The sequence below is a fragment of the Neofelis nebulosa genome, chromosome X (genome assembly GCF_028018385.1).
Source record: "Neofelis nebulosa isolate mNeoNeb1 chromosome X, mNeoNeb1.pri, whole genome shotgun sequence".
NCBI classification, from domain to species: Eukaryota; Metazoa; Chordata; class Mammalia; order Carnivora; family Felidae; genus Neofelis; species Neofelis nebulosa.
Window position 1 is genome coordinate 15,123,882 of NC_080800.1, and position 26,329 is coordinate 15,150,210.

The window sequence follows — 26,329 nt, forward strand, 5'->3', positions numbered from 1 at the left end:
TCAGGCAATAGTAGCAAGGGTTTTTTTTACATTTTTTAAAGTGTTTATTTATTTTTGAGAGAGACAGAGACAGAATGCGAGTGGGCTAGGGGCAGAGAGCGAAGGGGACACAGAATCGGAAGCAGGCTCCAGGCTCCCGAGCTGTCAGCACAGAGCCCCACGTGAGGCTCGAACTCACGGGCCGTGAGATCATGACCTGAGCCGAAGTCGGACGCTCAACCAGCTAAGCCACCCAGACGCCCCAGTAGCAAGGGTTTTGAAAAGAAAGCCATGGATCTTTCCCAGGCTTTGTTTTAGCTAATAGATTCAGCGCGCCTCCAGGAAACCAACTGTTCTTTGTTTCCTGTGTTCATAAGCACAAAAATGGTTGACAGCGAGGCAAATGGTGGCAAAAAGAAAGCTCGAAGAACCTGGAAGCCGTCTTCCCAATAAACAGGAAGTGGTCCTCTCATCCAGGTTGTGTTCTTCATGTTCTGTTGGCAGGTACTGTCATATTTGCATCTGACATTGTGGGGTTGCCAGGACAACCTATTAAAGAGTCATTCTAGAATCTACCTCTGGAAAATTCCAGATGAGGCTGAGGAATTCTCTCTAAGTAAGACCTTTAAGTGTGACAATGGCTTGTGTCCTGAGCCTGCAGGTCAGGCTGAAAGATTCAGTGGCCAACAAAGTGAAGATCTAGGAGTCTGTTTTCCTTGAACCCGTGTAGAACTGACGGGACTTGGAGAGAAGGGTAAGAACTCTTAATGGAGCAGATGAGTCGAATGAAATCTGGGTTGGCATGGAACGTGTGGCTGAAAGTTAACCTCCTTCCTCTGTTTATTTCGCCAACTCTTGTAGGCTTTATGTTTTGTGTATGGAGGTTTTCATACTTTAATATATATTTTACATACTTTCATATAATTTACATACTTTAATTTATATTGGGGCTATCTTTATAGGGTAGAATTGGGTCACCTTGATGTAGGAGGAGTAGTATTCACCAAATCGTAAGACTGTAATGTTGGGGAGGCCACCCAACCTCTTTGGGCCTTGTTTCCTGTCCAATGGAACGAAGGACCTTTCTGAACAATTCCAGAGGACCAGAGGACCAGAGGACCTTACCACATCCCAGGCTCACCTGTGACAGAGCTCTGGGCCGCGAGCCTCACGATGATCTTGCGAGGGGACTCCGCTGTGTGCCTAGATCAGTTTTGCCCAATTCCCAGCGCTTTGGTATGAAAGGGAGTTGCATAAATGTATATTCTTGTTTTATTTTTGTCTTCGAATGGCAGATTATAGCTCCTGAAGAAGGAAAATAAGGAGAAGTAAGAAATTACCATTACTCTGCCATTGACTCATGCTAGATGTCAAACTGAGATACACGCAAAACGCAAGCACATACAAGCTAAAGGAACAGATTGTGGCAATATTTAAAAATATCACAACTCTAAATAAGAAGCGGTTCTGATAAGCCTACTTGGCATTCGTGCAAGACACCCCTAACTCTGAAGGATCTGAATTGAACATTGCCAAGGTAAATTACTTCTATTCAGTAATGATAGATAAAAGTATATTGGCTTCTATGATAATACCCGTCTCCCTTGGTTTGCAGATACCCCTCTCTCCTGGGCCTCTTCCTTTCCAGATCGTTCCTTTTTTAGTCTCCTTTGTTCCCTCCCCCTCCTCCTCATTTCCTTTAAACGGGCTTCTGCTTTTACCCATCTTGCCTTCTTTCTCTACAAGCTCTCCCTGGCTGTTTTATCCCCTCTAATTGCTTCAGTCGTTATCTGTAACCTGACGACCTCTTAATGCAAATCTGCAGACCTGATTTATTTCCTGGGCCCTAAACCCAGGCTTCTGCTGCCGATGGGACAATTGAACTGGTTATTTTTCTCCACCTCCCCTTCGCGTCCTGCCCTTGTCCCCGTTAATACTCTCCCACAGTTGATGGCATTGTCCACCAGACTAGGTGACAAGAGGGCAGGGACCGTGTCTGTCTTGTCCACCATTTTACCCAGCACTCAGTGTCATGCCTGGAGTATGGTAGACACCCAATAGATATTGAAGGAGTGATTCATGCATCTCTGATTTCAGACTCGAAACCTCGGGATCATTCTTGATGCCTCTGCCTCCCTCACTTCCCATACCCAGGCTGGGACCTGTGGGATTTATTACCGGAATAGCTTTCACATTTGGCCCCTCCTCTCCATCCCCGCTGCCACCGCTTTAATCCAGCCCTTAGCATCTCCTGGGGTGTTGCGGGAGCTTCCTCCTTGGTCTTCCTGTGGCTGGCTTTTCCCCAGTTCATCATCATCGGCCCCTCAGAGTGATCTTCCTGAAGCTGGAATCTGATCAGATTACCCTCAGGCTTCCCTTCACTTAAACCGAGTTTACAGTCTGTCCGCCTCCCACCGAATCCATGGAGTCTGTACAGTGTTTTGAGAAGATGAGAATCACTGCATTTCATTGATTCTGAGATGTACATGTTTTTCACACTTTAGCACCTCTGAGATTGGAATGTGTGTTAAAATCGATGGGGTGTCATGGTTTGATGGGTGGCTTTTTTCTTTCTTATTGGTACATAAAACAATGATGTACCTGACAATCGATGGCATCTTAAATTTGCAGAAATAGACCCATTGTGACATTTAAAAATAGGGAGATTTTTACATAAAAATATGTTCAGCTTCTCTCGAAAAATTACAGCGCGCAGCGCTGGGCCAGGATTTCTGGATGGCAGCCTAAGAGGGAGCTACCAGTAAGTAGCAGCTGCTTCATTTAGGCAAAAAAACTCCCTAGAATGTTCCATCACTTCCACCTAGGTTGTATTGTTCATTTATATTATCTGCCCCAGCCCATGCAAGCATTCGAAATTGTAATCCCTGACCGATGATAAAACCCTGAGTTCCTTGTTAGGATTGGCACCAACCTACCTCCCCATCCTCAGCTTTGCACACCCCCTATCCCCTAGTCTCAGGAAGCACTACTCAAATATAACGCGCTCCCATGTTCCCTGGACTGCCTTTTCCCATCTTGCACGTTCTGTGAAGTATTTCCTCACTTGCCCTGGCAGAACTAATATCCTTCTAGACTCCAGCGGTACGTGGGCATATCTCTGTACCTGTGCCTCCTGTCTTGAAATTATTTGTGGACAGACCCGTGTCCCTCATTCAATTGTGAACCTGGAAGGGAAATGGATCAGAATGTATTCATTTTTTTTTATCCCTGCCTCGTAGCTGGAACACGCTCGGGAAGTACCTGTCGAATAGAGAATGGATGGGCTGTGTTTTCTCACGGGGATCTCTGTTTCTCGAGTTTTGCCCCTGGGTGGAGAGCTACAAGTGAAGTCAGAGGGAAGAGCAAGCGTTTTCCTTAGTGCTCGTGGTTCATTGTAGGAAGACGCTGCTTCTGGCTGTGATTTAGGGAGGCCCTTGGCAAAATCAGTCCGTGGGGACTTTAATATCTTGCAGACCCTAAGGCACTAGACCAGAGCCAACTCTGAGGCTTTTTAAAAAATTTTAAATTCGTGTACAGTAAAATCGACCCGTACAGTTCTGTGAATCCAGACACATGGATAGGTTAGTGTAACCGCCACCCCAATCAGGATACGGAACACTGCCTCCCCAAACTGGCTCTTGCCACCCCTTTGTACTCACACCCTCCCGCACCCAGAAACGCTGGCAACCACGGAGCAGTTCTCCATCACTGTGGTTTTGACTTTCTGAGAATGTCATAGCAACGTATGTGGTCTTTTAAGCCGGCTTCTTTTACTCAACATAACGCCTTTGAGACTCATCCAGGTTGTGCGTGTCGATAATCTCCTTTTAGTTGTTAAGTTGCCCCACGGTTTGTGTATACATTCACCCCCTGAAGGACCTTTGGGCTGTTTTCAGTATTGGACGATATGAGCCTGTTGGTACAGGCCTTTTGTGTGAATATAAGCTTTCATTTCTCTAAAGTAAATGCCCGGGGGTAGGCTTGTGATGTCATAAGGTGAGAGTGTGTTCAAGTTCATAAGAAACTACCAGACTCTTTTTCAGAGTAAATGTACCCTTTTGCATTCTCACCAGCAAAGCGTGAGAGTCTCCGTTGCTCCACACCCTCCATACCAGTGCTGGGTATTATTATATTGTCTTTAACTCTCCTAATGGGTGTGCAGTGGCTGTCCTTTGAATTTCTGCCTCCTCAAATCCAGTCTAGGGGAACCACGGGGGGAAAAAATGGTACCAATTTGTGGTACTTCAAACTCTGATCATCTTCTTCAGTCTTCCTTCTGCTGCTGACTTTTCAGGGTCCTTGTGTTACTTGTTCATTGCTACGCAACAAGTTACCAAAAACTTTAGAAGCTTAAAGTGCACACTTATGATCTCGCAGCTTCTGTGGGTTATGAATCCAGGCGTGGCTTCCGTGGGTCCTCACAAGCTGTTGTAATCAAGGTGTTGGCTAGGCTACAGTCGTTGTAAGGCTCAACTGGAGAAGGGTCCACCTCCAAACTCAAGTGGTTGTTGGGAGAATTCAGTTCCTTGAGGCCTGTCCGACTGAGGGCCTCCATTCCTTGCTGGCTTTTGGTCAGAGACTTCCTTCAGTCCTGCCACATAGGCCTCTCCAACATGGCGGCTTACCTCCTCAAAAGCGGGCAAGTTGTGAAGGCAATAGAGAGAGTCTGCTAGCAAGACAGAAAGTCACAATCTTTTATAACCTAGTCACAGAAGCAATGACCCAACACCTTTGCTGTATTTTATTGACTGGAAGTCGGTCACTAGATCCAGCTTTACACGGAAGGAGAGGGATTACACAAGAGCGTGAATACCAGGAGGCGGGGATTATTGGGGGCCATCTTGGGTCTGCCTGCCACAGTCCTCAAACAGCTGCTCCGTGGATTCTGCCCAGGTTTTTTATAGCTTCCTTCTGCAGGAGAGACAGGTCGAGTGGGGAGAGTGTCCTTATTCTGCCCAGACCACGACTCTCCGTGAAGCTTTTTGATTTGATTTCTGAACATTCAGGGTCAATTCAAAGAGGTTTATTTTTGTTTTGTTTTGTTTTTTTAAAGATTTTATTTTGTTAAGTAATCTCTACACCCAAAATGGGGCTCGAACTCACAACCCCGAGATCAAGAGTCGCATGTTCCATCAACTGAGCCAGCCAGGCACCCCTGTTTTTTGTTTTCAACTTAAGCTATCTCAGACCAAGCTAGGGTTAGGTTAAGCAGTGGTCAAAATTTAAATTTTCATACTTACCAATCTTCTGTTTGTTAAATTACAGCCGTGGAAAGGTCAACTTTTGTGCCCAAGATGGAGACTTTTCAAAGCCGAACTTGTAAACTTCAACACATAATGACAGCTGTTCCAGCCTGTCATTGTGGCTGCTGACCAGGTGACCCCAACAGATACATCTGGCCAGCACTGACCTTTAGGAATTTCTTTCCCTGGATAGTGAATTGTAACCCACCTTTAATTTCTTTTAATGACTTTCTGATGACGTGCCAAATCTGGCCTCTCTTTTCTCCTACTTAACGTGGCTTTTCAATACCCAAAATTCATCCCTGGAAATATGCTCAGTCCTTTCTCTTTATTGAAAAGTGAAATCGCTTGGTGTTCCTTCCTGCTCTCTAAAAGGAAGTAGGCTCTCGAAATCAAGATTCTTTGAATGTTTTTGATCACGAACCGGTCACAGTAAAAGCTTTTTGAGACTGGACGCCTCATACAGGCATACTAACTTATTTGTAACTGATACTACCGAACTCGTATATTGTCTACATTGCCACACACACGTGAAAGCAGGAAATTCAAAAGGAGTTTAAAAATAGGTAAAAATGTGAGTTCCAGTATTTTGCTTTCTACCGTCCAAAGGAGTGCTATCGGGCGTTGCTGTATCAGGGGCCGTGCGTGGACAGACACCTTAAGTACTCACCACCCGATAGATCTGCACACATCGGGTGTTTTTTTTTTTTTTCCTCCTCAGTCTCTTCCCAAACCCAGCTGTTCTGTCTCGAGTCCAGCATATTCTCAGTGTGTGTCATGACCAGTAAGAGGAGCTGCCCATTAGCATTACTTCTCCTTGGTAGGAGATGGCAGTGTGGCCAACGTCAGGAGGCTTGCGAGGTAGGGGAGCCTTGCCTGCAACGCTCAGTCTCTCCCTTGTGAGGTAATCAGCCCTCTCTGTTCCTCTCTTTCTGTAGCTTGCTGCCGCCATAGACTAGACGAATGTCCTGGCTTGGGTCCCCTCAGAGGCAGACCGCGAGCCAAGCATGTGAGACTGCGTCTACTTGGGAGGTGAAGGCAAACCCAGTAGGGAAATGGGGAAGTGAGGAAGGAAGGACAGACAGCCACGAAAGAGGGGAGTCCAGCCTGTAGAGCTGGAGAGGCTGCCATTGTTCAGTCATAGCAGACGGGCACTTTTCTCTACCCGCTTGTAAGTCTACTTGCCGTGTTCGGAACTCCGTTCGTGCTGATTTTTGTTTTCCCTCTCCCATTTCACATCCTTGTTAAGTACTGTAAGATACGCCCATGCGCAAGAATACGCGTCCCTCTTGTCTGCCTCTTCTCTCCCTCACCTCCTTTCTCCTTGGTTGACTGCTGGGTCATTAGGGCCTGAGGGCCGGGCATCATTCTTTGATTTTTCTTTACTTTTATGTATTTATTTTTAAACTGAACTTTATGCCTCACGTGGGGCTTGAACTCCCAACCCTGAGATCAAGAGTTACACACTCTACTGACTGAGCCAGCCAGGCACTCCAGCATCACTTCTTTTAGAAAGCCTTCCTCTATCCCCCTCTTGGGGATGGGGTTCTTTCTCTGTGCCCCTCAGCTGTCCTACTAGAGATCCTATCATACTGATTTGCTTTCATTTATTCGTGTAATGAAGACCTGTTTTGTGCCTAGCACTGTTTTAGATGCCTGGTGTTTATATTTCGATATGAGAGAAAGATTGTAATTTGTGATTTTATTTTGATGACTTATTCACCTGTGTGTTTGCCTCACCTGATCATGTCCATTTTGTTCGCCATTTACGTCTCCATCCTTCAGCACAGTATCTGCCACGTAGGGGTGGCTCGATGACGCTGTGTTGACTTGAAGAGCACAGGCCATCTTAGTTGACCTTTTCCTAGGGGGGAAGTGAACCCTCACCTTTCCTGTTGGCTGTTTTCATAGGATGATGTGCCCACTGAGAGAGAAATCGCCCTTGACTGTGAGGGGTACAAATCTGTTAACGAGTGAGTTTAAAACTGTTAGCATTACTTTGCCGATTATTTTTTCTGTTTTCAGGCCGGGAGAACACATCCCTGCTCAGCTGGAGGAAAGTCACAGAGCATCTGAGAAGAGGCTGGAACCTTCACTTTGCCAACACATAAGGTGCTGACCGAGGCAGTATAGAGTAAGGATATCATAAGCAGGAGTTCCAGAATCAAAGTGCCTGGGTTCAAATCCCAGCTCTGCCACTCATTTGCTGTTTGACTTCGGGCTAGAGCTCCTAAAGCGTAACAGGGATAATAGGATGGTGTGTGGATTAAATAAGATTAACACATGTCAAATTAACAAGTGCCTAGAACCTAGTACACATGCTCAATACACGTTATTATCATTACTGTTCACCTATGTCAGTGCTGATTCGTTCAACAGTGGAGGCTGGCTGGCTATAAGATTCTTTGTGGTGCTCCGAGTCCCATTTTGGCATTCTTTGTACAGTGGGAAAATAGGGTGAAATTCTTCATTTTAAGCAAATTCTGAGTTTCAGACAGATCACACAAAGGCTACCGCCAATGCAATTCATGGTCCAGGGGCCGGCCGTTAAAATAGCCACCTACACCACGAGTTCTTTCCCTCCTTTCCTCTCTTTCTGCGATTAGACAAATATCTGGTGAGTACCTCTTAGGCATTTGGGGCTGGGAATGCCAAGAGGAATGACATGGATCCCTCCCTTTCAGGATTTCGCATGTAAAAGGACAAATTGTAGCGCACTTTGGGAAGCTCTGTAAGTGGGCACGCACAGAGCTTGTGGAACCAGAAGAAAAGACTGCCTAACTCCCCTTTGGTGATTTAGGAAAGGCTTCACATAGAAGGGGTGACATTTGAACAACCGTATCTAGACACAGCCATCGTTTAATCACCGTGGATTGAATAGGCATTTGGCCGGAAACACAGTGGCCGTAGAGCGACTTTGTCCACTATCTTTTGAGAGCCTGGGTAATTACGCTGTCATTTATACTGTGTATGGCAGCCTCATTAGGTCTTAGTCTTGGAGTCCCTACCATGGAAACCTGTATGGTTGTATTGCCTCATAATGAGGCCCTCTGATAATATTTAATAGGCTAATAGGAGTGCAGACGCCCAGAGCTGCCTTTCCAGTGATTTTTAAAGTGACTCCATTAGATTAAATAGCAAGCTTAGGTAACCACTTTACTGGATCTCCTATGGCTCTCGATCGCAGAGAGGAATTGGCTAAAGAGCAGCTTGGGTGGGGTTATGATATGATCTTGGCCAGAGTCCTTTAAATCCTAGCTTGCAGTGCCCAAGGCTGGGAAGCTCAAGAGCATATGCCGTGTAACCAGCCAGGCAGAATTTGGGAGGAAAATTGCTGTGGGTGCAGCTGCCGTCAGTATGAGAGTCTGGGAGCCAGAATCCGCTGCATTGCCTCGAAAGCCGACAGAACTGTGGCTGGTGGCAGCCGGTACTGATATGGGCACCTGCTTCTTCAAATGGGTCTTCCTCCCCCCCCCCTCCTCAGCGAGCTCAGCAAAATGACAGGTCAACTTTCAATTTCCTTTCTGCTGATGAAGGGAGGCGAAGCTCTCTTTCACAGATAGGTTCTCCGTCAAGCAGCTAATAGAATAGCTAGAGGAATAAAACTGTCATGTAAATGCATTTGCAGCACAGCAGCCAAGGCCGCTCCCTTAAGCCCGTGCCTTTTCGAGCCCTAAGGAGGAATGTTTAGTGTTTCCACTTCTCTCGGTCATACCCGGGTTACGGTAATGTTGCCTAAAAGTCATCCTCAGTTATCCTAAAGAGCCACTGAATGCTTTTCTGCCCTTCTTTAAAATTCATTGTGTATTTTGTATCGATGCAGATTATGTATGCAAACAGCGGCCTGGTCCTGCCTGTACAGAGCCTGGTCCCCTCGGAAGCAGTCATGTGACCGCAGCCCATTACTCGAGTGTTCTCCCTTTATCTCCTCCGGGGCAGGGTTGGGGCAGATGGCTGTGGCTCACGGGCCAACCCAGCCTCTCTCCGGGCTCTCTGACTCGAGCTCGCCTTCCAGGCTGAAAGGCAAAGCAGCCGTGGCCTGTTTGAGTTATTTCTTCGTGTGTGCGCATGTGTGTTTATTTCTTGATTTATTTCAGCAAGAGTTCTCCCTGCAGAGAGCTGCAGAGATGTGAGTTGCAGATTGTGTGAATGCATGCGTGCTTGCACGTGTGTGTGCGCGTGTGTTGGGGGGGGGAGGGTGCTCCAGAGAGAGCTGGGATTGTACCTCTTCTCTTTCAGACCAGTGCACCCCTCGTAGACAAGGTTTTTTCTTGTGTGTGTTTCTCTTGAAACACCCAGGGTGAGGAAAAACCTCTGCATTGGCCAAGCGGAAGAAAGAGGTAATATGTTTGTTTGTTCTCGGGTATTTTGAGCAAGCGAAAGTCTACATTATAAACATATATTGGGTAGCAACAGGACAGGAAACATGCGCTCCTTACAGTTTGTTTGTTGCTTTGCAATTTCTCGGAATGATTTTTCTCAAAGATTCGGATTCCCAGTCGGCTATCATCATCTTAAAAGGATGTACAGCTGACTTTGCAATGTGAAGGGTCGCAGCCTATTTCAAATGAGCGCGACATTTGGAAAAACTCTGCGGTCACTCGGGTGAGGACGAGAAATGAGGGAAGAGATACTTTGGGAAACCCTTCCAGCCCCTTCGCGGGGGCAGTCCCTGAAGCCCGCTCCACAACTTTGTGTTCAGAAATCTTCTGAGCCCCTTTGGCCTCTTGTATCTCTCTGCAAGAAAGGGAAACAGAATTCCTTGCGATGGTCGAGAGTTCTCCGGAGTGATTTAGTGCTTGCATAGACTGATCGGATTTGATCTGCCACCAAGGGGTAGCCGACCTTTTCGTGGACACTTTTGTTCTTTAATTATTACACAGAATGGGTCTTCGGCGCTGCTCCTACACAGCTGTGCCATGGAGTACAATATTTAATTTCTGCGTCTCAGCTCTTCATCTGTAATATGGGGGTGATGATACTACCTTAAAAGTTGCTGTTAAGATTGACTGGAATAATAGAAATAGAAAGCACCCACTGTGCTGGGTAAATAGCGGTCCTTAGCAAATAGTAGTGATTTTCGCTACATTGTTATTATTACCGGCATAGCATGCTTTCGGGTCTTTGTGCTCTCAGCGGGGGGGAAAAAAAGGCCATTTCTTATGACTCTACAGTTACCCCCAGAAGGAGCAGACGCCCCAGGGTTTTAGTCTCTGGGAGGTCCCAGACCAAGCATTCTGAAGGAAGAGATTTGAGCAAACACAGTCCCGTTTCAGCACTCCTAGCGGGGCGGGCACCCACCAGTGCGTGACCCCTCCTGACTCATCAGCTAAGAAGAATTGCTTTTTGTTCAAACTGTTTTTTTTTCCCCCCACCACTGAGCTCCTCAGTACAAGCCTGTAAGGTAGGCATTATTACTCCTGTGATGAGAAAAGCGAGGTGTAGAGGAATTAATGACTAGCTGAGAATTTAAACTCTGGTTTGTTTGACCTCTTCTTTTTTTTTACAAAAGTCAATATTCATTTATTCATTCATTTATTTAAAGTAGGCTCCACATCCGGTGTGGGGCTTGAACTCATGACCCTGAGATTAAGAGTCGCCTGCACAGGGCGCCTGGGTGGCTCAGTCGGTTAACAATCCGACTCTGGATTTCCGCTCAGGTCATGATCTCATGGTTGGTGAGATCCAGCCCCGTGTCGGGCTCTGTACTGACAGTACGGAGCCTGCTTCAGATTCTCTCTCCCCCTCTCTCTGCCCCTCCCCTGCTCGCAGGCTCTCTCTCTCTCTTTCAAAATAAATAAATAAACATTAAAAAAAAAAGAGTCACATCTCCTATGACTGAGCCAGCCAGTTTGTGTGACTTCTAAGCCCCGGGCTCTACTGAGCCATCAGTAGGTAGTTAGGAACAAGCAGTTAGGAACAGTATATACTCTTGAGATGCTTTTCTTCAAAAGCTGTCCCCTGCGAGGCTGTTTGGGACGTGAGGAATCCTGCAGTCAGGAAATCTGTCTTACTTGACTGTGGGGCCTTTTTTGTCTTATTCCCGGAATCCTAAAGCACAGAGAACTACTCTCCCACAGACATATTTTGGAAAACCTGGCACCAGGCCAAGCTGCCCCTTGCTTCCCATCCTGTCAATACGGTACCACATGCCTTCAGACACCTTCTGGTGGTCAGTGTAGTTTGCTCCCTCTTCTTATCCTTTCATCTGATGAGAGCGAGGAAGACTCACCAGGTTGGGCTCACAGACCGCCCCTTATTCATTCGAGAGCCTGGACACGAGGAAACGCTAGAGTGTTCCACTGCACAGGTTGGGCTGGAAGGGGCCTCTCTAGGGCCATCTGCCAAGGACACCTCTGCCCCACTCTGTGCCCCTTGGTTATGTTTAGGCCACAGACATCAGGCTACAGAACGCTTGTCTTTGATGAATACTGGAGAGAATGAACCCGGGGGAAGAATTAGACCTGCCAACTGAACTCCCACTTTTTGGGCTTGGGGGTGTGGTGCCGGTTGAATGACTATGGCTTCCGGGTTTGGGTTCCGCAGGGCCGGAACCAGAGTAGGAATTTCTCATAAAAGGCTGCATCTCTGAGAAAGGCTGAGTTTTGAGCATGGGTAACCACGCCATTCAAATCTAGAAGGCCAGAGGCAGAATCAAGGCCCAGGTGGCTGAGCTGAGATGTGGGAGTCCAATAAGAATGCGCTTGGTGATACAATAAAGTTCAGAACGGATAAGAACAACTTGGGGAGGCCGGGCTAGCTCTTGGAGGGTGCTTAATGGCCGAGGTTAGGTTGGCTCCGAGGGCCATCTCTTGTTGTTTTCTTGTGTTTTCACCTTGGGAAGTGAAAAGTGGGATGAAGAGAGCCGGACCTCAAACAGTTCTGCCCTTCAGTTACCCTGGCTGCCCCCACTTACAGTAAAAGCCTTTTAGCAGAAGCCTTAGAAGCCTTTTCTTTCGCAGATTATAAGTGAGCGCCAGTGATGAGTCACTGTTTCATGTTTGTGCTTTAAAACCATCTTTGGCGTATAGATATTGGTAGGGGCAGCCGCTCTGGGAAGGTTTCAAGCTGGTTTTTTTTTTTTTGCCGAGATCTACCTTTTCAGTGGTACATGTCACTGACTATGGCATTCCGGGGTCTTTGTGAACCCTGCAGAAACTCCCCACCTCCTGAGCCAGAGGACCCCTTTCAGGCCCGAGGGAATCATTTCTCCAGAGACTTCTTTAGCACACTAAATGCTTTTCTAGTGCTGACAGAGGGCCAGAAATGGAAGAAACTTAGATTTTTCTCAAATAATGGAAAATCCCCAAATCATTTTTGTCAGCTTAACAGCCAGCTAGAGATGTCCTCAAAGGTACCTACGCTGCTTAAAAACTTGTTTTCCTCTCTGCCTTTAAGTGGATGATGGCAGTCTAGCTTGGACAGAGTGTGGGAGTAAAAAGTGGCACCTGGCCTTAGCCACCTCTTGTTTTGGTGAGCATTGAAAGGAGCTTTTTTGTTTGTTTTACCTGTTACCTGAAGGAGAAAAACAGTTTGAGAATAATTCGCTTAGTGATTGTTACTTAATAATGTAAAAATTCGAACAGCAGGTTGTTTCCTAATAACCAAAGAATTCTAGAACAATCCTCAGTTTTTTCTCCATCATGATTTTAAAACCTTCTTTAAAAAGGAATGTCTAAGTACTACCCATTTTCTGGTTTAATAAAAGGCTTTTATATATTCGAATAGCATGTATCTGCAGCAAATCACAGACCAATAATGACTTTGAGCAATTCATTTTTTTAAAGGAGTCTGACTTAGAAATCTCCATTAATTCATTTAGCATTTCTCAAACACCTGCTGTGTGAAAGGCACTGTGTAGGTGCCAGAGGTTCAAGGAGGAGTACGTAGAAAGAAAGATACCCGTGGGATCTTACAGTCTGACAGAAACATACTCGAGTCTGGTGCTCTTTAGCTTCTAGTGAATTTTATATGGAATTTTGTTTGTGGCGTCATGAACTGAGGGGTGGCTGAGAACCAAATACCTTTGGAGAGATACTGTTTTATGTTTTTTCTGCAAAAAGAAAATCAAGATTGAAATATCTCACTTCTTATCGTTGCATCAGTGTTGCCTACTCAATGCCCTACTCTTATGTATTCACAAAAAGGAGTAGAATAAATACCGTAAAGATGGACGCGAAGCCCAAGGGAGATATGGAGAGCAGTGTTTCTCAAACTGAGACCTGGGAGTGCCTGTGTCACAGTCCCCTGAAAGCTGCACTTTAATTTTTTTTTTTGATGTTTATTTCATTTTTGAGAGAGAGAGAGAGAGAGAGAGAGAGAGCAAGCAGGATTGGGGCAGAGAGAAAGGGAGACTCGGAATCCGAAGCAGGCCCAGGCTCTGAGCTGTCAGCACAGAGCCCGACGTGGGGCTCGAACACACGAACTGTGAGATGATGCCCTGAGCCGAAGTCAGACGCTTAAGTGGCTGAGCCACCCAGGTGCCTCTGGAGGCTGCACTTTAATTGCAGATTCCCAGGCCCGCCAGACTCCTTAAATCTGAGTATTGGTGGTAAAGCTTGGGTCTTCATTTTTTAATAACCTCCCCCTGGCGAGTCTTATGATACTTACGTTGGAGAGCACTGACCTAGGCACATGGAGGAGGTCACCAGGCTGAGATGAACTACTTCAAACGGTGATGAAGGGCCCCCGTAGATGTGTTCTCATAGGTGCTGCAGAGAACCTGAAAGAAATTTCTAAGTATGGAGAGAAGGCAGGTGATGGGTAAATAGCACTCCAGTTTCAAAAAGGAGAAAAGAATAAGATGCCCGAAACCACGGCTTTATAAGATTGACATGACCTTTGGAAAAATTTTATTCCAAACAGATGGAGTCAAAGCATTTAGAGGAAAATGTGATGATCCTCAGGTGTCGTCATGGGTTCGCTAAAACATCGTCTCTATTAAAGACTATCAAACTTGGCTGCACATTAGAATCATCTGGGGAGTTTAAAAGGCTCTTGATGCCCAATCCCACCCGGTACCAATTACATCAGAACCTCTGGGGCTGGGACCCAGGCATCAGTATTTCTTAACCCCCCAGAGATGCTCATTTAATGTGGTGCTGTCCGCGCAGTGGGAGCTTTAAACGCTCCCCAGGCTATGGTAATATCCAAGAGTTTGACGACCAAGGTGTCTATATGACATCAGGCAAGTCGCTTGACTTCCTTGCACTTTGTGTAAATTCTAGGTAATTTTATTTTATTTTTTTTCTCTTTAAAATTTTGTTTATTGTTTATTACTATAGGTCAGGTTTGTTTTTTTTTTTTCAGGTACATGGAATATCAGTAAATGGGTAATAATGTACTTAGCTCAATGTTTTTGTGAGGAGTAAATGTTTAGAGTGCTTTCTTTTCTTTCTTGTTTTTTTTTTACCATGTTTATTTATTTTTTTTTTAATTTACATCCAAGTTAGTTAGCATATAGTGCAACAATGATTTCAGGAGTAGATTCCTTAATGCCCCTTACCCGTTTAGTCCATTCCCCCCTCCCACAACCCCTTGGTAACCCTCTGTTTGTTCTGCATATTTAAGAGTCTCTTCTGTTTTGTCCCCCTCTCTGTTTTTATATGAGTTTTGCTTCCCTTCCCTTATGTTCGTCTGTTTTGTCTCTTAAAGTACTCATATGAGTGAAGTCATATGATTTTTGTCTTTCTCTGACTCATTTCCCTTAGCATAATACCCTCCAGTTCCATCCACGTAGCTGCAAATGGCAAGATTTCATTCTTTTTGATTGCCAAGTAATACTCCATTGTATATATATACCACATCTTTATGCATTCATCCATCGATGGACATTTGGGCTCTTTCCATACTTTGGCTATTGCTAACAGTGCTGCTATAAACATGGGGGTGCATGTGCCCCTTTGAAACAGCATCCCTGTATCCCTTGGATAAATGCCTAATAGTGCAATTGGTGGGTCGTAGGGTAGTTCTATTTTTAATTTTTTGAGGAACCTCCATACTGTTTTCTGGAGTGGCTGAACCAGTTTGCATTCCCAATTTCTAGGTAATTTTAGAGGTCCCTCCCAGTTTTAAACTTCTATGATTCTGTTATTTAAAATCATGCCAAACTGATTTCCTCCTCCTCCTTCTCTTCCTCCTCCTGTTTTCTTCTTCTGGGGCTGGGATAGTCCCGAATGTCAATGTGTCAAAGTATATATCTTAATTTCATGAAAATTTTTAGCAAAATTTCCCAGGATGCCTCATAGATAAATAAGATAATAGTTGCAATGGGTGGATTTACCACCTGACTGAACAGATATGTTCAGAGAGTATGAATGTAATGGATCTTCAGGGACCCTGGAGAACGGGCTGGAGTGGAATGCCCTTGGAGCTGACCTTGTTAACATTTTTTATCCATGATGTAGGTAAGAAAGACCGGATAGAAGTGCCTGTCAAATTTGGAGCTACCCCAACGTTGACTAGGGTTAACTATTTCAATACATAAAAGAATTAGGCCGCGCTCTGATCAGAATATCTGTTTATTAAGGTTATTATCGTTTTAATGATATTTCCATAATTCAGGTATTTTGTTCATTTTTCTCTTTCTTTAGTTGAGTCAAAATTTTCAAGCTTTTAGCATACTGCTAATGGAAAAATAGTTGTGCCTGGTAGGGTCCCAAGTCAGTTGTTTTTTGACCTTGTTCCTATCAAGAAATGCAGATAGATTCGATCAGGCTGGTTTGGAGCAATACAAAATAAAGGCAGCATCACCCAAAACAATCACGAGGAGGGACACTAAAATCCGTTTTGGCTTGTTTCAAAAGGGCACTCCCCCCAGGGGCACCTGGCCAGCTCAGTAGGTAGAGCTTGCCACTTGACTCTTGATTTCTGGGGTCCTGAGTTCAAGCCCCACCTTGGGCATAGAGCTACCTTAAAAAGAGAAAGAAAGAAAGAAAGAAAGAAAGAAAGAAAGAAAGAAAGAAAGAGAAAAAGAAAGAAAGAAAGAAAGAAAGGAAGAAAGAAAGAAAGGAAGAAAGAAAGAAAGAAAGAAAGAAAGAAAGAAAGAAAGAAAGAAAGAAAGAGAAAGAAAGAACAAAACCCACAAACAAACATAAAGGGCACTCTCCCTGATTCTGGAACTCTAGTCAGGGGGTGGGGGTGGGGGGGGGGAGGCCTTCGGCCTCTTTTTTTAAAACAAGCTTTCCAACCGGTTCTGAGAAACAGTGTTGAGGAACTCACTTTGATTTGAATTTTGGCACAGGTTTTTAAATATGTTGTTTTGTCTCATCATCTCCAATCTGTGTTTTTAAAAACCCAAATAGATTTAATTATGAACTTAAAACTAAAACAGTTAAATTCTATCAGCTCCTTCATATCCCATTCCCCGTATTTCAATTAGAAAATTGTACGCTCTTACATTTCCATTTCTCTTTCCATTTTTGATGCTTTATTTTATATAGACCTTGATCTGACCTAGACGGGGGTGGGGGGGGGAATATAATTTATGTGTAGCAGAAAAGCAATCTATGGTTGCTCCGGTGCGGCTGCTGTGTTTTGGAAAATGCACCAGGATTAGATTATGTCTGATCACTTTCCACATCACATGATGAACAGCAGTTGAGAAGAAGCATAAAATGAATCCTGCCGAGAAGCCCTTAGATACCTTGCTGTTAACGGGCGCTTCCCTCTCCCCCTCCCTCCCTCTTGTGCCTTCCTCATCAGGATCTCTGACTGAGGCGGGTCAGCCAGGAGTGGCTCCTCGCAGCATAAAGGGACACACGTTTCACACTGTTTTGGAATGAGAAGTTAAATTCATGAGCACACATAATTTAGAAGACATGGGCTGTGGCACTTCGTCTGTGAAAGACACGAGATCTGAGCAAGGTGAGTGCCAGCGGGGGTGGGGTGGGGGTGCCTGTCTTTGTGAATGAACGGGGAGCCCGAGTGCACCGGATTCGCCCTCTCCCCTTCCCCCGTCGAGTCACTTGCCCCTCCAGCCGCCAGCCCGGTGTGGTGGTGCACAAGGCACCATCACTTGAGCCGAAGGTTAAACATTGGCATAACTTAGGAAGATGTAGCTCTGAATTTATGATGTGCCGTGAAGTATTTTCTAAGAGAGAGTTTATGTTTGATTTGATTTCAGCTGAAAATGGACCAATATAAAATCTCAATTTAAAACTCTGTGGCAGGGAACAAGAAAGTCTCTGTGCATTTACCTCTGTTTATTCGATATGCTTATAAATAGCTGTATCCATACCTATGTGGTGTTTAGTGGCATCGTTGACTTTTTATTAGAGTTTGTAACTCAGTGATCGGATTATTTTTTATAGCTATTCAACACAGAACTTCATGAGATTTGCCCCCATGTTTTTAGAATATTCCAGGTAGAGTTTGGGAAATGCAAGATCATCTCCTTCCCCAAAAGGGTGTTGTTTCTAAATACATGACATGCCCCCCAAGACCCCTATATAATTAGAGGCTTAAGTATTCCCTTTGTTTATTTCATACTGAGGTTCTCATACCTACCAAGTTGCAACTCACTTGAGTGTTTAAGAGACATAGTTTCCACAAGCAACTTAAAGAACAAACAAACTGGGAAGATTATGTGAATTATTCACTCTCACGCTCCATTCCTCTGGTGTCTAGGTTATAGATAATTTTCCCAATTCCTCTTCCACATGTTGCTTTTGGAAGTTCACTCAGGCTTAAGATGGACAGTTTAGGATGCAGAGTATTCTCTACTAATTAGCATGTGATGTTTTCTCTTGGGAATCAAATGCTGTTCTGCTCCGTGAGTTAGCAAAACCGATCTCCCACAGTAGGGAGATGTACTAACTCTTTCAAATCTGTAAATCTTTCAAAAGCTCCAACTGAGCTAATTCCATGGTCATAATTTACCATAAGAGAGTAAAGCGAGTAATTATCTTTTTATATGTAGGATTACATAGAGTTCTTTAAATTTCGCCAAATTTCTTAGGTTAAACAAACAAAAAGGCCAAGCCAAACTCCTAACAGTGAGTTCTCTCTTTTTGAAATACTTCTCAACTTTTAAAATGTTGCAGGTAAATGGAAATATTACTTTAGATTTTTGGATTGGTTTTTCTTTTAAATAAACTACCGAGGTGAAATGCACATAACATAAAATTAATCATTTTAAAGGGAACATTTCAGTGGCATTGGGTACAGTCACAAAGTTGTGTAACTGCCCTTCTCTCTAGTTGCAAACATTTCCATCACTCCAAAGCAAAACCCCTTTTATATTAAGCAGTTTCTCCCAATTTCTCTCTCCTTTCAGCCCCTGACAACCACCCGTCTATATTCTGCCTCTGTGAACGTACCTATCCTGGATATGTCACATATACAATGTACCTTCTGCCCCCTTTCACTTAGCATCCAGATTGTAGCATCTTTCATACTTCATTCCTTTTTAAGGCTGGATAGTATTTCATTGTACGTTGAGACCACATTTTGTGTGTCCATTCCTTTGTGGATGGACATTTGAGTTATTTCCACCTCTTTGGCTACTGTGAATAGTGCTGCTTTGAACATGAATGTACGTGTACTTGTTTGAGTCCCTGTTCTCAGTTCTTTGGGGGTATATACCTAGGAGTGAAATTGCCAGGTCTTTCGGTAATTCTGTGTATAACTTTTTGAGGAAATGTCAAGCTGTTTTCCTGCATTGCTTTTTAAAAAGAGCAGTTTTATTGAGATATCATTCACATGCCACACAACTCACCAGGTTAAAGCGTCTAATTCACCGGTTTTTAGTATGTTCACAGAGCTGTACAACCATCGCGACTATCAATTTTAGAACATTCTCATATCCTTCCCCCAAACCATTAGCAGTGACTCCCCTACCCCCTACCTCCCCAGCCCTAGGCAATCACTAATCTCCTTTCCGTCTCTATAGATTCGGACTCTTCCCGGACATTTCATATAAATGTAATCAGATCATATGGAGTCTTTTTTCTCTGATTTCTTTCATTCATCATAATGTTTTCAAAGTTCATGTTGTAGCATGACTCAGAATGTCATTCCTTTTAATTGTTGAATAGTATTCCATTGTAGGAATATGCACACTCACCCATTCATCAGTTGGTGGGCATTTGGGTTGTTTCTATTTTTTTTATATTATGAACAATGCTACTATGAGCATTCGTGTACAAGTTACAGTGTCAACAGATGTTTTCAGTGCTCTTGGGTATATACCTAGGAGCAGAATTGCTGGGTCATATGGTGGCTCAATGTTTAACATTTTGAGAAACTTCCAAACTGTTTTCCCAAGTGCCTGCATCGTTCTGCATTTCCACCAGCAGCCTATGATGGTTCCAATTTTTTCACATCCTTTGCAACACTTGTCTGTCCTTCTGATTATACCCATCCTAGTGGGTATGAAATGGTAGTTCATTATGGTCTTCATTTGCATTTCCCTAATGACTAATGATATTGAGCATCTTGTCATGTGTTTATTAGCCATTTGTAAAATGTCTTTTTTTTTTTAAAGTTTATTTATTTTGAGAGAGAGAGAGAGAGAGAGAGAGAGCATGAGTAGGGGCGGGGCAGAGAGAGAGGGAGAGAAAGAGAATCCCAAGCAGGTTCTACACGGTCAGCACAGAGAGAGCCCAACGGTGAGATCATGACCTGAGCTGAAGTCAAGAGTTGGACACTTAACTGACTGAGCCACACAGGCACCCCATTCGCCGTTTGTAGATCTCTGGAAAAATGTCTATTCAGATCATTTGTCCATTTTTAGTTGTGTCATTTGTTTTTATATTGTTTTGTTGTAAGAATTCTTTATATGTTCCAGTTAGAAGTTCTTTATCAAGTATATGATTTGCAAATGTTTTCTTTCATTTAGTGGGCTGTCTTCTCACTTTCTTGATGATATCCTTTGAAGCAGAAAGGTTTTGTAATTTTGATAAAGTCCAATTTATTTTTTTCTTTGGTTGCTTGTTTTTTGGTATCATAACAAAGAATCCATTGCCAAAGCCAAGATTATTTATGGTTATGTTTTCTTCTAAGAGTTTTATATTTTTAGCTCTTACATTTAGGTTTTTGATACATTTTGAGTTGATTTTCATATATGGTATGAGGTAGAGGTACAAATTTATTCTTTGCATGTGGATATCCAGTCACCCCACGACCATTTGTTGAAAAGACTGTTCTTTCTCCATTGAATAGTCCTGGCACTCTTATCAAAAATCAATGGACTGTAAATATGAGGGTTTATTTCTGCACTCTGAATTCTATTCCATTGATCTATGTGTCTCCTTATGCCAATACCACACTGTCTTGATTATTGTAGCTTTTGCAGAAAGTTTTGAAATTGGGATTCTGAGTCCTTTACCTTTGTTTCTTTCTCAAGGTTGTTTTGGCTTTCCAGGTCCCTCGTACTTCCATATGACTCTTAGGATCAGTTTGTCAGTTTCTCAAAAGAAGCCATCTGAAATGTTGATGGGGCTTGCATTGAATCTGTAGATCAATCTGGGGAGTACTGCCAGCTTAACAGTTACATCTACTGATCCATGAACATGGAATGTCTTCCCATTTATTTAGGTCTTTAATTTCTTTCAACGCTATTTTTTGCATTCAGAATTTACATTTTATACTTCCTTTGTTAAATTTACCCCAAGTACTCTATTCTTTTGAATGCTATTACAAAATGGAATTGCTTTATTAATTTCATTTTTGGATTGTTCATTGCAGGTGTATAGAAAAACAATTGCTTTTTGTATATTGATCTTGTATCCCAAGACTTTGGTTGATTCCTTAGGATTTTCTATTTACAAACTGTGTCATCTGCTAATAGAGATAGTTTTACTTCTTCCTTTCTATTCTATGCCTTTGATTTCATTTTCTTGCATAATTTTCCTGACTAGACCCTCTCTTACTGTTGAATAGAAATTCATGAATACACATCCTTGTCTTGTTCCTGATCATAGAGGAAAGCATTCAGTCTTTCACCTTTAAGTATGATAGTAGCTGTGCCTTTCTCCAGGATACTCTTTATCAGGTTGAGGAAGTTCACTCCTATTCCTAGTTTATTGATTGCTTTTATTATTTTATTAAGAAGTGGTGTGTAATTTTGTCAAATGCTTTATCTGCATGTATTGAAACGATCATGTAGTTTTTGCCCTTTGTTCTATGATACAGTATACATTAATGGAATTTCAGATGTTGAACCAATTTTGCATTCCTGAGATAAATCCCACTTGGTCACGGTGTATAATAATACTTTTTATATGTTGCTGGATTCAGTTTGCTAGTGTCTTGTTAATGACTCTTGCATCTATATTCATAAAAGGTATTGGTCTATAGTTTTTTTTCCCTGGGATGTCTTTGTGTGGTTTTGATATCAGGGTAATACTAGCCTCATAGAATGAGTTGCAATTCCTTCTTCTCTTCCATCTTTTAGAAGAGCTTGTGAAGAATTGATATTAATTCTTTAACTGTTTGGTAGAGGGGCTCCTGGGTGGCTCAGTCAGTTGAACATCCAACTCTTGATTTCAGCTCAGGTCATGATCCCAGGGTCATGGGATCAAGCCCCACATTGGGCTCCATGCTCAACATGGATTTTCTCTCTCTCTCTCTCTCCCTCCCTCTGCCTCTCTCCCCCACTTGTGCACTCTCTCTCTCTCTCTCTCTCTCTAAATAAATCAATAAATCAATAAATAAAGCTGAACATGGGCCTTTCTTTGTGGGTAGTTTTTTGATTACTTCTACTTTTGTTATGGATCTATTCAGATTTTCTATTTCTTTTTGAGTCATTTTCAGCATTTTGTGTCCTAAGAATTTGCCTATTTCATCTAAGCTATTTACTTTATTAGCATATACTTGTCAAAGTATTCCCTTATAGTTTTTTTATTCTTCCATTATCTCTTGTTGAATATATTAGTCAATGTTTATTCTGACTTTGTAATAATAAATCTGCTGAAAACTGAAGCAACGGTATTTACTTATATTTATCCATAAAAAGTTTTTCTCATTTAGAAATACTGTAAAATATAGAAAAGCATTTGGAAATAATTAATATTCCTCACTCCACTACCCAGAGACAACAACTGTTAACATTTTGATAGTTTCTTTCCAGTTTTATTTTTTTTTGGTATAGTGTAGGTTTTTGATCATCCTAAACATTAATTTTTTGTAGCCTTGCTTTTGGCACTAAGAAATTGTTATATAAACATCTCTCAAGTTGTTATAAATGCTTTGTAAACATTTTAACCATTACTAAACATTTCATTTAATGGATAGATCATCATATTCTTTTTTTTAATGTTTATTTATTTTTGAGAGAGAGAGAGAGAAAGAGAGAGAGAGAGAGACAGAGTGTGAGCGGGAGAGGGGCAGAGAGAGAGGGAGACAGAGAATCCAAAGCAGGCTCCAGGCTCTGAGCTGTCAGCACAGAGCCCCATTCAGGGCTTGAACTCATGAGCCGTGAGATCATGACCTGAGCCGAAGTCAGACGCTTAACCAACTGAGCCACCCAGGTGGCTCATATTCTTAATTATATGAATCATCATATAATTCTTCAATCATCATATTCTTAATTATTCCTCTAACATGGGACCTTTTTTTTCACTAATATAAACAGTACTTAGAAGAATTTCTTTATGTAGTGTTTTTCCTTACTTTGGATTATTCCCATATTCAGGTGATTAGATACGAACTTATTGTGTTAAGGGTTATGAATGTTTTGAAAGCTCTTGATAGAAAATGATAGCTATTATTTCCTGATTACTAACTATATTCTAGAGAGTGTTCACAATATTCTGCATACTTTTTATTTAATCCTTGCAGTAAACCTGAGTCAAGCGTTACTATTCTTTTTTTGTGTAGTCTGAAGAGGCTCTCACGCTCCGCGAGTGAGTACTTTTCGGGGTCAGATTACTAACCACTGCCAGAGTTGGGGTTTGAACCCAAGGAGTTCTGAGTACAGTGGGTTTTTTGCCATCAACCGTCACACCCTTCTACGGTTCCTCCCAATGTCGATGCTCTTGGAAACTAACTTTAATTAAATTTACTCCTACAAAGTACCTTTTTTTTTTTTTTTTTAACATTTATTTATTTTTGAGACAGAGAGAGAGACCATGAACGGGGGAGGGTCAGAGAGGGGGAGACACAGAATCGGAAACAGGCTCCAGGCTCTGAGCGGTCAGCACAGAGCCCGACGCGGGGCTCGAACTCACGGACCGCGAGATCATGACCTGAGCCGAAGTCGGCCGCTTAACCGACTGAGCCACCCAGGCGCCCCCACAAAGTACCTTTTATTTGCATAGTGCTCTTATAGTTGGATGGGCCCCTTCATATACATTTGATCTCTACAGGCTGTGAAGGGTTGTTCTCAATTTGTCAAAAAAGGAAACCAAGGCTTTGCGAGGCAAAGTGATTTGCTTAAGGACAGACACATAGCTAGTAAGTGGCAGAGCCCGGGTGAGGGCTTGCGTCCTGTTTCTCATGGTCTGACTAGAGTGAAGGGCTTTTCCCTCCCACTTTGGTCATTCGGCCTCAATACAGAACTCTGCCTCCTAGTGTATCATGGCATTTTGGAGGAAAAGTAACCCACATATAAAGTCGAGGCTACCCCTTCTTGTGGGCTATCTACCTTGCATGTAGAGAAGTAGCATCAATGCTGTATTATTATTCTTTCGCTTCTTTTGTGATATGCAACGGGGAAGGGAACAATCGTAGCTGTCATTTATGTTGATTGCCTACTACTTTCGTTATTTCTATTTCTCTGCAAAACTCTTGGAGGAAGCTTTGATTAGTTTCCTGTTCTAGATGAGGAGGCTGAACCTGGATGAAAGAACTGTCCAAAGTCATGTCCTAGTTCACCTGAATCGGGACCAGCTCTGACAGATTCCAAAGTCCATGCCCCTCTGGATGTGCTGCCCTGACTTGTAAAATAGGCATTTATCAAAAAAATGGAAATGAAACATTGCAATTTCATTCTCCTGAGCTTCGCTTTATCCTTAAAATTTTATATTGATGTATTTTGAATTAATAATCTGTTGCCTTTTCTTCCCCCACGGAATACTCTGAGGACACGATGATTTATTTTCTTTTATTTCTTCCCTGGAAACCACTTAGAAATGCATTTATTCCTTTCCCTTAAGTGCTGAGGAGCCTACAAAGGCTATGTAGCGTTTTTGGCTGGGCACTTGGATGCTTTAAGCTATGAGAAATGGAAATTTTCTCTAATGGAGATTGTTCTTTTAAAAAATATTTGTTCTTTATTTTTACTTAAAAGTTTAAAAATACTAACTAGTAAACCAAATATTTCTTTAGTTCTTGGAATAACGTCTAGTTTATTTATTGTTTAAAAATCTAATGAGCAAGCCATTCGCAGCTGCCTGAGAGATCCCCTCCTTCCACCCCCAGCCCTGTATCTACCACCTCCACATTCCCAAAGTTAAGTCCTTTGCAATGCTGTATATTTAAATTTGGGGCCTTCATGGAAGAAATATCAATGACATTGTTTCCTTTATCTTTGTTGATCTCTGAGGAGTTTTCTGCAAGTTTAGAGGGGCCTTTGCCGTTCTTGTTACTGTTGGATTTTCTTTCATAACTGCCACCAAGCAGTCTTTATTGGCATCGTGAGGTATAGCAGAAATCTCTGTGAGCTGGGATGTCCCTCATCTTCCTCCTCAGTGAAATGGGACATCAGATGAGATGCTCTTTAAAGTTCTTGCCACCCAAAGACCATCAATATGCTCTATAGCTGCGGGTACCTGTGGAGGGGTGGGGGTATTCATTTCCCCCTTGTGTTGCTTACTCCCTTAGCTGCTACCGTATTAACACTCTTAACGTGCTCACGTGCCTTTCCTCTTTTTTTCCTTTTCTTTGGGTTTGGGTACGTTTTTTTCCCTTCATGTCGTTCTGTTTTACTTTACCCCCAACTTCTTATCTTTAGAAATTGCAGACCTACAGAGAGAAGATGGAAGGTTAATACAGCGAACACCCACATCCCCGTCAGCTGGGTTCACCAGCTTGTAACCCTTTACCATTTTCTCTCTCCCGCTCTCCCTTCCTTCCCTTTCTCCGTCTCCTGTGCCTTCTCCATTTGACAGCAAAACTGTAGACATTATGATATTAACCTCTATATACTTAGCATGAGTGTCCTAAAAAGAGGGTTTTTCTTTTATATAACTGTAATACTGTATCACACTGAAAAAAATTGTAGCATTGGTGGATTAATATTGTTGAACATAGAGTTCATAGTCAGAATTTCCTCATTGTCCAAAATGGCCTTTTGTAACTGTTTTTTTCCTTTCCCTTTGGAAGAAAGGCCTTCCCTTTCCCTCTGGTTCCCTCCACTGACTCTCCTCCCTCTCAGAGCTTGTTCCTGAAGGGGACGTTCACAGTGCTGTCTCCCACCTTCTCGTGGTTCATTCCGTCCCACGGAAAATGATTTTGACAAGTTCTTGAATGCCCTTGAAGCCCACTGGACCATTTTTAGTTCTTATTTTGCTTGGTTTCCTGGCAGTACTCGGCACTCTTGCACTCATGGCCCTTGGCTTCGGCCCATTCTCCTGGTTGTCCTTGTGTCTCTGAACTGTTTATAAGGGCTCCACTTTCTCCCAACTTTTAAATATTAGGGTTCCTCTGGGTTCCTCTCGGGCCTTTTACTTTGTCACTCAAATGCTCTCCTTCAGTAACTTTACTCTCATGGCTTTCATTATCATCAGTATGTCAAAATTGCCAAATCTTCATTTTCAGCCTGTATCATATACTATACCCCTGGTTTGTTGGCATCAGTTGGGAATCATTACATTTTATTTAATTAACCAATTCAATCAATTTAAACTCCCAGGATAATTAACATATAGTGTTATGTTAGTTTCAGGTGCACAATATAGCGATTCAACAATTCTATATACTCAGTGCTCATCACGATAAGAGTTCTCTTAGGGAATTTTATTTTATTTTATTTTATTTTATTTTATTTTATTTTATTTTATTTTATTTTTTATTTTATTTATTTTATTTTATTTATTGTAAGGTAGGCTTCACGCCCAACATGGGGCTTGTACTCATGACCCTGAGATCAAGAGTTACATGCTCTACTGACTAAGCCAGCCAGGCGCCCCTTAGAGAATCTTTTTTTTTTTTTTTTAATGTTTATT

General features: G+C 42.8%; 1 protein-coding gene across 3 annotated transcripts in view; it reads left to right on the forward strand.

Moving 5' to 3' along the window:
• The first annotated feature begins 582 nt into the window (after positions 1 to 582).
• The window catches only part of PPEF1 (protein phosphatase with EF-hand domain 1), a 108,802-nt gene continuing 83,055 nt past the window's right edge, over positions 583 to 26,329 (forward strand). Inside the window, exons 1-5 of one of the 3 annotated variants that reach the window (XM_058714002.1) lie at positions 583 to 733; positions 1,275 to 1,516; positions 5,245 to 5,355; positions 7,248 to 7,334; positions 16,926 to 17,087. In XM_058714002.1, coding sequence (XP_058569985.1) covers positions 17,018 to 17,087 — 70 coding nt within the window. In that variant the 5' untranslated portion in view covers positions 583 to 733; positions 1,275 to 1,516; positions 5,245 to 5,355; positions 7,248 to 7,334; positions 16,926 to 17,017. Of the gene's footprint in view, positions 734 to 1,274; positions 1,517 to 5,244; positions 5,356 to 7,247; positions 7,335 to 9,461; positions 9,563 to 16,925; positions 17,088 to 26,329 lie in introns of those variants that run through there. The other 2 variants (XM_058714001.1, XM_058714003.1) reach the window with 2 other exon arrangements.